Source organism: Chenopodium quinoa, unplaced genomic scaffold (assembly GCF_001683475.1).
Source record: "Chenopodium quinoa cultivar QQ74 unplaced genomic scaffold, ASM168347v1, whole genome shotgun sequence".
Taxonomy (NCBI): domain Eukaryota; kingdom Viridiplantae; phylum Streptophyta; class Magnoliopsida; order Caryophyllales; family Amaranthaceae; genus Chenopodium; species Chenopodium quinoa.
This window is the reverse complement of record NW_018743937.1, coordinates 1,753,400-1,764,408: the sequence shown is the minus strand read 5'-3', so window position 1 is coordinate 1,764,408 and position 11,009 is coordinate 1,753,400. Positions and strand designations below refer to the sequence as shown.

General features: G+C 32.7%; 1 protein-coding gene and 1 long non-coding RNA gene across 6 annotated transcripts; one reads left to right on the top strand and one right to left on the bottom strand.

Moving 5' to 3' along the window:
* Nucleotides 1-646: 646 nt before the first annotated feature.
* LOC110688702 lies at nucleotides 647-9,751 on the bottom strand. Of its 4 annotated transcripts, none has more exons than XM_021865448.1 (4): nucleotides 9,270-9,751; nucleotides 9,037-9,179; nucleotides 1,583-4,030; nucleotides 647-931 (listed from the first exon to the last, which is right to left on the bottom strand). In XM_021865448.1, the coding sequence occupies exon 3, from the start codon at nucleotides 3,919-3,921 to the stop codon at nucleotides 2,416-2,418; it is 1,506 nt and encodes a 501-aa protein (XP_021721140.1). In that variant the 5' UTR covers nucleotides 3,922-4,030; nucleotides 9,037-9,179; nucleotides 9,270-9,751; the 3' UTR covers nucleotides 647-931; nucleotides 1,583-2,415. The 4 variants fall into 4 exon arrangements, with proteins under 4 accessions (XP_021721140.1, XP_021721141.1, XP_021721142.1 ...); XM_021865449.1 differs by having other exon boundaries at nucleotides 9,273-9,751; XM_021865450.1 differs by having other exon boundaries at nucleotides 9,311-9,751.
* On the top strand, nucleotides 4,467-7,280 carry LOC110688703. 2 transcript variants are annotated; one of them, XR_002504630.1, is made up of 10 exons: nucleotides 4,467-4,677; nucleotides 4,756-4,851; nucleotides 4,923-4,996; nucleotides 5,785-5,893; nucleotides 6,013-6,079; nucleotides 6,171-6,363; nucleotides 6,458-6,574; nucleotides 6,660-6,741; nucleotides 6,841-6,943; nucleotides 7,033-7,280. It is a non-coding gene; the product is annotated as an uncharacterized LOC110688703 (long non-coding RNA). The 2 variants fall into 2 exon arrangements; XR_002504631.1 differs by lacking the exon at nucleotides 6,458-6,574.
* Nucleotides 9,752-11,009: the final 1,258 nt, after the last annotated feature.

The following is an 11,009-nucleotide window of genomic DNA, read 5'->3' as shown; positions in this document are numbered from 1 at the left end:
TGAGGGAAATACGATTTTATCCTCCTGTACGGCAATTTTTATCTGATTTTAAGAAAACGTGTGATTTTCTGAATCAGCGCCAAACGCCAGTTGTAGCACCTGGCGCTACGCTTGGCGCCTGACGCCAGCATTCACTACAAGAAAACACATTTTTCACAATGATTAAAGTCGTTGCAATATATAATTAGTCATTGCTAAAAACGTATTTTGCAACGACATTGGTCGTTGCAGGGTCGTTGCCCGTAAGCCTGTAGCCAAAGGCTTTAGCAACGACTATTGTTGTTGCGAAAAATATTGTTTTGGCAACGACTTTATTTGTTGTGCAAGATTTGTCGTTGCTAAATATGCATTAAACTTGATCGATGGTAAATAGTTTTAGACAACAAAAATAGTCGTTGCAATAATTAGTTCAGGAAAGACAACGACAAATGTTGTTGTGTTACATCATTGTTTTTTGCAACAACAATAGTCGTTGCAATAATTAGTTTAGGAAAGAAAACGACATTTGTCGTTGTACTACTTCAACGTTTTTGAAACAACAATAGTCGTCGCAAAAATTATGTAATGTATGATTTTGACTATTGTCACCTAATTTAATTTTTAGTAATAATTATTTATTTTAGTTTTGTCATAACAAATACCAAGATACTTGAATTTACTATTTTGAATATATTAAAGATGGAAGTTGTTCCAAGTACAAACATTTTCCATGCTTGCCCAAAATGTGACATCAATGTCACATAATATTCAGAATATACATAGTTTAATGTCATGCCCAAAAATTGGTAGTACTCTATTCCTACCACAACATTCAAGATAGTATTTCATTCATTCCAAAAGAATACAACATCAGTTCATTCAATGCCCAAAATACCCATCTTCTTTCAACATCCACAACGAAGGCACCTTAGCAAAACTTCCATATCCTAATCTGCATACAATTGGAGTATAAATTAAATAGTTTCGATAAAAACTTATCAAAGATTATAGTTAGCAAATTCCGTAACATTAGTTTTAGCATACAACTTTAGACATCACTTATACAAGTTTACAGTGAGTAATAATAGTTTAACTTAATCTATGATAGCCAAATAATAGTAACAAATTTAATACTTCATTTGAGTTATCAAAATATGAGTTATATGTAAACTGATACTTTTTACAAGAAATTACCAGTTTAGAGTTTTTTTTTTTTACTTCCTAATTTATATATATAGTATTAAGTCAAGTATAAGTGATACATAGAAAGTGTAGCAGGAAGAAAAACAAAGAAGAAAAGGGAATAACAAGATTTAAAGAAAAAGAAAAGAAAAAAATAAATGCGATCTTTGCCAAAAAAAAAAAAAAAAAAAATTGAAAAAAAAAGGTATTTAGGGCGATTAGAATAAAAAAGGTAAGTTTTAAATAAGAGTGTATTTGATCACTCTCTTCAAAATCAAGATGTACAGGAACACCTTGTCCAATGCTACGCCCCAAAGATTTAAATACCTCAAGATTACTACAAGAAACATCTTAACCATCCACCACATAATCATCATTTCTTGCTTTACGATTGAAAACAGTGTCAATATCATTCATATACCTGGAGCAAAATGTTAGACATTCATCAGCAAGGTATCCTTCAGCTATTGAACCTTCTGGGTGTGCTCTGTTACGAACATATGATTTCAAAGTTTGAATGTACCTATTGAGTTTAAAGTGCTTTTAAAGTCAGTGAATTCTCAAAATTATAGAAAAACTAAAAAAAAAAAAAAATATTACCCAACATACCTCTCAACTGGATACATCCAACGATAACGAACTGGCCCAGCAATCTTTGCCTCGGCTGCCAAGTGTATAACTAAATGAACCATGACATCAAAAAAAGCTGGTGGAAAAATCATCTCAAGCTTACACAACGTGTAAGGGATTTTTCTTTCAAGATCTTCCAGTTCACCGATGGTTACACTCTTTGAACACAAATTCCTAAAAAAGGAACTTAACTCTACCAGAGGTTCATACACATACTTTGGCAAAAAGCCACGCGTTACAAGAGGAAGTAACTGCTCAATGAACACACGATGATCATGACTCTTCAAGCAAGAAATCTTTTTTCCATTATCCTTGACACAACGAGAAATGTTTGATAAATAGCCATCTGGGGATTTTATTTTAGTAAACATATCACATATGGCAGCTTTGGCACTTGAGCTTAGAGAGTAACATGCAACAGGAACACGTACTTTATCACCATCCAATATCGGGTGCAATTCACTTCTAACTTTCATCTTCATCAAATCTATTCGAGCCTTTGTGGTATCTTTGCTCTTGCCTTTTATGCCCAACAAAGTACCCAAAATGTTATCAGAGACATTTTTTTCGATGTGCATAACATCTAAGTTATGACAAATTTTTAACTTACTCCAATAAGGCAAATTAAAAAAAAATGCTTCTTTTATGCCACCCATACAGACTATTTGAGGCATCCCTTTTTCTTTTGTTAGAATTCTTTCCAAACTTTTCTGGTGTGAAACGAGACAAGTGTTGTAGTACCTCTTCCCCACTCAATGGAAGCGGTGAACGCCTTTTCTCCTTTTTATTGTTAAAGGAAGCAACATCTTGTCTCCATATATGATCAAGTGGAAGCCAACGTCGATGATCTAAATAGCCACCCTTGCTCAGCAAAGATGTTCGTTTCGTTTCTTTATGGCAGCATGGGCATGCAAAATGGCCTTTAGTGGTCCATCCAGAAAGATCTCCATAGGCAAGAAAGTCCTTGATTGTCCACAACACTGCTGCATGCATCTGAAAATTTTCCTTAGAAAAAGCATCATAGGTCTCAATTCCAATGTTCCAAAGCTCTTTCAATTCATCAATTAATGGCTGAAGGTATACATCTATATTTCTTCCTGGGCTAGTAGGTCCGGGTATAAGTAAAGTTAACATGAATGAATGAGCTTTCATGCATATCCATGGAGGCAGATTATACGGAATAAGAACAACAGGCCAGGTACTGTGCTGTGAATTATTGAATGGTTGAAACCCATCACAAGCTAGTCCTAGCCTTACGTTACGTGATTCTTTGCCAAATGCACTAAATTCCATATCAAATGACTTCCAAGCAATTGAGTCACGAGGATGCCTCATTATATCATCATTGAACTTATCTTCACTATGCCATCGCATATCTTCAGCCGTCTTTCTAAACATGTACAACCTTTGTAACCTAGGCTTCAATGGAAAGTAGCGCAAAACCTTGTGAGGCACCTTTGTTATACTTTTAGAAGAACCTTTTTCATCACTTTTCCATCTCAATAAACCACATGTGGGACACTTAGTCAAATTTTCTTTCTCTTTCCAATAAAGAGTGCAATAATTTTGACAAGCATCAATCTTTATATAATCAAGACCCAAATCTTTAATGAGTTTCTTTGCCTCATAATAAGAATCAGGAATTGTAGAGCCATAAGCTTGACGTTGTAACTTAAGTAAGCTATCAAACGAACTACCACTCCACTTATTGAGGACCTTCAAATGCAACAATTTCACAATATATGATAGTTTAGGCATTGTTGTACCGTCTACAGTTAATGGTTGTTGATACTCTTTTAACAAACGGTAAAACTTTTGTGCATCAGCATTAGGTTCTTCAGGCATCAGGTTGTTTTCATTAGATGTATCCTCATCTAGCCCCACATTCATAGCAGCTACACCACAAGCATCTTGTAACATGGCAAATCCACTATCATGATTGCCAAAGACATTGCCATTGTCGTTTTCCTCATCACTTGAATCATCATATAATTCTCCATGGAATTCCCATGAAGTATACTTCTCATACATTCCCCATTTTAGCAAGTCAAATCTAACATCACATTTTCTTTTATAAAATATTACGACAACTATTACATGGACACCTGATAGTGATAGTTTCTTTTTCATTTTCTTCAACACTAGAAAGGGCAAAATCTAAGAAGCTATCTACACCATAAATATAATCAGAAGATGAACGACTCTTTAATTTCATCCATGCCTTGTTCAATGCCATATCCTAACATAAAAAACAATTATATTATTGAAATATCAAATTTTTATACATGCACTAGTAGAAAAAACGTCATTTGTAACCCCCTATTTGTAACCAACAGTACTTTTTTAGTTACAATTAGTATATTTGTAACTAACAATTAAAAAATCCGTTACAAATAATTAGTAAAAACTTGTATGACTCATGTAATCGTAACTGACTAAGAATTGTTGGTTACAAGTAATTGTTATTGTAACTAACAATTTAATTGACTGTTACGACTACTAATATTTTCTGTAAATATATATTTGTAACTAACAACACATAGTCGGTTACAAATACTAATTTCATTTTATTTTAATATATTTTTTTCAATAAAGAAAAAGAAAAATCTAATCCCCAAAATAAAAAAATAAAAAAACCCTCGACCTCCCCTATTACCCCCAACCTTAGTCTAAAATTCCCCCAAAAAAAAAAAAAAAAAAACTCCCACAAAAATCCCCCCCCAATTCACTCAGAAAATTTGGCTTGAGCACCGCCCCATCCACCTGAGCTTGAAGACCGCCGAAGTTCAGCCTCAAAGAGTTCCGTTGGATTGAAGGCTGCCGGAGTGCCGTCAGCTAGTTCGAGCGTTAGCCACCGTCAAGCAGCATCAACACTTATACATTAGGGTATGTTCGAGAATTATTAATTGGTTTTTTTTTTTAAATGCAAATTGAATTGGGCTCATTTACTTCTTTGGATTGAAGGCTTCCGGAGTTCCTCTGGGTTGAAGGCTGCCGGAGTGCCATCGGCTAGTTCGAGCGTTAGCCACCGTCAAGCAGCATCAACACTTATACATTAGGGTATGTTTGAGAATTAATTGGTTTTTTTACATGCAAATTGAATTGGGCTCATTTACTTCTTTGGATTGAAGGCTGCCGGAGTTCCTCTGGGTTGAAGGCTGCCGGAGTGCCGTCGGCTAGTTCGAGCGTTAGCCACCGTCTAGAGGTCCTACCTTGTTTTTTCCTTTCAAACAGCTATTCAAATAAATTTACTGAATTATAATAAAATGGCAAACTAATAGCATGGTGTGAAAAGCAGCTGTTATTTTTGTTGGCTATGAATGAATGTAGGGAGCTTTGTGTCATATTAAAGCCTTATGTCATACAAAGTTCTGTAAAGTTTTTCAACTAACTGTTGTGCGGAAAGCAGTTTGGACTATGTGTGTTAACTAGCACTACGAAATCGGTTGTGACTGATAGACCATCATGTTATTCCAGTAGCAATCTGTTAATATTGGCATGATGCATCTTGATACTTTAATATCATCTGAACGCCTGATTTCTTCAAAAAATATGTTATGCAGTATAGCCTATGATTAACCTCCAAATATAATGAATCACAAAGAAGAATCGAAGTATTTGTAAATGTATCAATTGATGCAGTGATAATTGTGACTCATGAAGTACAAAGTAACTAGTCAGGTGCTGCTTCTGTCACTGTTATTGCAATGATGACTGTATACTACTTTTTCTACTATCAGGAATTACCTTAGAAGTTTAGAAGGATGACATAGTTTCATCCGTAGAAACACGTCTTGTCCATTTGTCTGCTTAATTTTTACACCATTTGGATAGTAGTTACTTCTGTGAACTGCACTTTGTTCTAGTAGGATTAGAACATGAATCCATATTGGTTGAGCACTTTTATTTTACTATTGCATCTTTAATGGATGACAAACCAAACCATATTAAAGAGATTGGTTTAATTTCATATTTTTTCCCTTCCTGTACCAGGCACCATGCAGTTAATGCATGTTTGGCGCCGCTGTACTCTGTAGAAGGAATGCATGTAATCACAGTGGAAGGCATTGGAAGTCGTAAACTTGGCTTGCATCCAGTGCAGGTTCAATTCTTCCCTTTCTATTTGATTTCATCGAAAGAGGATCATACTCCACATATCATTATAAGTACTTTTGTTATAATGATATATCAAGATGAGGATAAAAAAAACTTTTGTTACAGCTACAGACGTATCAAAACTTCTTAGAGGAGCATGGGCTAATGTTTCGTTGTTTCATGTCTACATTTTGTAAGATTTTCACACTCTAATCTGTATGTGTAATTGAAAGATATTTATATATCCCATCCTATATGTAAGTAACCAAATTTTTTTTTTGCAGGTACCTAATTCATATGCATATTTCCATTTTAAATATAACCGAGATCACATTCCTTTGTCCTCTAAGGATTTTGGTAGCTGAAATCGAGCACAATTTATCTCGAAGTTCATGGGTATGTTAAAAAGGCTTTTATGTCCGAACTTGAAAAGGAAGATAAGCATTGCAAATTTATGTTAGCACCGTATCTTCAAAGGTTTGTCCTACGACACATGCTTAATTATTTACTATTGTATATGTTTGTGAATTACAAGTTAATTAAAGTTTTATGGAATGCCATTTTTTTATAGTAATCATTGGGTGCTTTTGGTAATAAACTTACAATTGGGCCTTGTGTTCGAGTTTGATCCTGCCACTTGTCCTAAAAAGACCCCAAGAAAATTGAGATTGGCTGATATACTAATGAAGTAAAGATAGAACATCATTTTCACATAATAAATTCAAAGTTTATGAAAAATGTTGTTATTTTTTTATTATAATTTTTTATTACAGGGCATACAAGGTGTATTTGTCTAAATTGAAGGGTAATGTTTTGAAAAGTAGAAGGAAAAATTTGCTATTTAAGCAAATGGAGGTACATAAGTGATATCCTTTATGTTACACAAATTAATGCATGCAATGCATAAGTATTTTAATGGGTAATAAATTGTGGGCTTTGATGTTTTAATTCTAGTGTGCTCAATAAAAAGGAGGTACTGAGTGTGGATATTACGTCATGAGATACATGTATGAGGTTGTTGTTGGTCACAGTGAGTGCGAAGGTAATTTAAGAGGAGGTAAGTGACGTGTGATTGTTTCTTTGAAATAATTAAAATAATCTTTTTGAATTTATTTGAATATATAATATTTGTTTGTATTTTACCAGGTATATTCTGCAAGGAAAATGGCTTATGATGAAAGGGAATTGAATGAAACTCGAGAACAGTGGGCAAATTTCTTTCGAAGAAAATATTTGTTGAATGAACCAATTTAGTTATTTTAATTTCATCGAATGCATAACTAATTTGATTGCATATGTAGGGATGGTGAACTTGTTTGTTGATTAGTGAATGAATTTATTGATATGTTACATTAAATTTTTTATGTGGAATGATGACTTCATTTATTGGTGAATGGTAATGATGTTAGAGTAGTGTTGTGAGTACAGGTTTATGTACAGGTTTTTATTAATCAATATCAACTTGAAGTTGGTATGTTCGTAAAACAGGGGAGATGTTGTCCGTTTTTCTGTAGGAAAATGAGATTGTATATGAGTCTATGTACTCAAACCTGCAGGAACTATCTATGATATCTTCTCCGTATATAAATTATTTGGACAAAAAAAAAAATACAATTATTCGTAACCAACAAATAAATCGTTAGTTACAAATATCTTGAATTGTTATCATAAATTGAAGGTATAATTGTAACTGACAATAAATATGGTAGTTACGAATAAACATATAATCATAACGGACAATTAACATGATAGTTACAAATAATAGCTTAATTGTAACTAACATTTAAAAAGTTAGTTACAATAAACTGTCAAATTAGACTATAAAATGGTGTATTTGTAACTAACATTTAGAGAGTCCGTTACAATTGCCTAACTTCTTGTAACTAACACTGTTTGTTACAAAAGCCTAACAGTATTTGTAACTCCTGTATATGTAACGGACAAAGTTGGTTACAAAAAGCCCGTTTTTGTCAGTTACAAATGACGTTTTTTCTACTAGTGATGAAAAAGTGATAACAATTTTCATAGCTCAAATTTATGCTTTAACTTGTATTCTACCAGTACAAAAGTTCGGAAAATGAACTCATTTTGCACAAAACTTGTTTCTTCAATCTTCTTCCCCTTACCCATATAAAATTACAGGGCACGAAACAAAACAAATACAAGAAGTCCATAAAACTAAACCTTGTTAAAGGAAAAAAACAGAAGACTAAAATTATCAACCAATATTATCTTCCTTGTCCCAATGACTTATAGTGTGTTTTTTTGTATTATATGTATGTTAACTTGTTAGGAATCGATCCTTTCTTAGAGTAGTAGTACATATAATGCCTTCAAGTTGGAGTATACAGGGTAAATGGTAATAAGTGATGGTCCCATCAGTGCTACTAAAGTACTAATATATAACTATTATAATTTAGTTGTCACGACTCGTCCTCTTCAGTGCTACTAACCATCAAGATGAATAATAAGAAAAATAATTTATGACCAAAGTTTCCACTATAGAAAAACATGATAACTATAAAGTGATGTCCATGTATCCATCTATTTCATTTTATAGGAAATTAAACCAAACGACAATGGGGAAATGATACTAGAAAATGGAAAATGTAGTACAAGGAACTAAGGCTTCCATAATTAGTTTCATATAACCTCCATTGTAATAGTATATACTTCTCATTCTCTCTATTCCAATCTACTCTGTTTTGTAGCTCTTTTTTTTAATCCTTTTTTAAGTATAGATAACTACATACAAGAAAATGTATACTCGTAATATATCTCAACCTTAAACTACTTTAATTTATATAGCAGCAAATAGAATAATGTGTCTAGAGCTAAAACTTTTGCCACTCTTGTTAATGAGCTAAAAGTAGTACCTTAAACTAATCTAATTTATAAAATTTTGCCCCAAAGTAATAAAATTCAACATTCTAGTAAACCCACTATATCCTAAGCCATAAAAAGTCAAATATAAAAGTTAATCAGACACATTCATGGTTTTTATGAACATAATGGAAAATTAAAACAAAATAGTGAAACTTTATAAAAGCAAAAACTTCTACTCACAAAACCCAGTACATTTTAAAACTAAATTGAAAAAATAATTGAATAAATTAAATTAAGGCATATGAAAGGGGGAAGATAAATTACCAAATACCAGTTTTCCTTGAGAATTTTAGCACTTCAATTCGTAACCATGTTCAAATGAATACCTTGAGGAGAATTATGTTGTGGCGGCAACTATTAAAAATCAATATGTTTATAATCTCCACTTTCACTAACAAAGTACCGATCTGCAAAGTTGATACTAGAATCAATGAATATAAAAGCTAGCATGTAAGAAAATAGATTAATTAAAGATGACAAAAATGGAAGCAATAGACCACAATTGAAGTTGTAGCTAAAGTTTGATGGGTCGCCGGACCGGAGAAAGTGAAGAGGCTGAGTCGCCGGAGAAGATCTATAAGCCGAGGATTTTGGGTCATCAAAGAAGATGGGTCTCCATTGGAGAGAGAGTGGTGGGAAATAGTAAGGGTTTCGAGCGTTTTCTTCAGAGCAAATGAAAAAATAAAAAAGAAGATTTGAATGGTTTAATCTATATTTTTTTGTCTTACCCATTTTATTTTTCTAAATGTTTGATAACGAGCTGTTGTTGTCATTATTTATTTTTCTTTTTTACAACTACATTGGTTGTTTTCATATATATACTTTTTATTACACAACAACTATGTCGTTGCAAAAACCTGACTCAAATTTTCATTGAGTGCCCGCGCTGTATTTGGAGGGAGGGAAATGAAATTTTCAGTTTTTGCTACAATATTTGTAACGCTAAAATTGCAGTCGTCGCAAATAAACTTTTTTGCAACGACCTACAATTTGTTGTTGCAAAAAGTCGTTGCCATAAATGTGTTTTCTTGTAGTGATTGATGCCTGGTGTTAGTGTTGGCGCCTGGCGCCAACAGCCAGCGTTAGCGCTGGTTCTGTTTTTTTGTGTGCCAGACTTTGTTTTCATATTTTTATTTTTTTGGCTGATTTTCTTTATAAATAACGTCGTAAAAACTCCGTTTTGATTCACCTACAACCTACAACCAATTTTCAATTCTCTCTCATTCTCTTCAATAATCATTCACCAACTCTCATCAAGATTCTTTTGATCTCTCTCTCTCTTTTTCTAAACTAGCTTTTTACATACAAAATTCCGCATTCGCAAGATCTAGAAACACCTAGCCATATTCGAAGTTGCCTTCGCCCTAGACGTAAAAGGTTTAATTTCTGAGGGTTTGGTCCCAAATCTCTTTTTCCACTATTTAATTTAATTGTTGATTTTATTATTTCCCTTGAAGTTACTAACGTGTGTATTTTGTTATTAGAAAGAGGTACGAGGCATCAAAGTAAGTGTTTTAATGGTTTTTATTGATGTTATGATGTAGAAATCATGTTTAGATTGTTATTTTGATTCCTAGTATCATGTCTAGGGTAACTTTAATATCAAGTATGATTATTACGATGCTTCCTATGTTCTTCCTAATATTTATGATTGTTAGTATCATGTTAGGGCTAAAGATTTGATTTTTATTGTTTAGTGACATGCTAGGGTTTGTTATTAATCTTGTTAGTATCATGCATAGGATCTTGCTATGCCTTAACATGATTATTATTATTATTAATATGATTGTTATTATGATGATTATTATTATGATTATTCTTTATGATTTATGATTATAATTGTTATAATTATTATGATGATTATTTTTAATTATGATTATTATAATTATGATTATTGTTTTGATTATTATTATGTTTCTTGATATGTATATTTATTTGTTATTGCTTGATCACACCTTTTATGCATGCTTAAAGGGAATTGGTACTTGTAATCACGCTTAATAAGATAATTAATAATCTTGTTTAGGGTTAATGTGATTATAATTCAAGTGATTGCCAATAATAGATTTATTTGTGCATTAAATTCAACCAACATAGATTAAACAGGTTTAGGGTAATCCTATTGATTGCATGTTAGTCAAAAAGCGCACATGAGTACGATCAGAATAAAGTAGAGGTCTATTATTAGGGCAGGTTCAATCTCTTTTAGATTGGATTTGTACCTTCATCCCCGAACC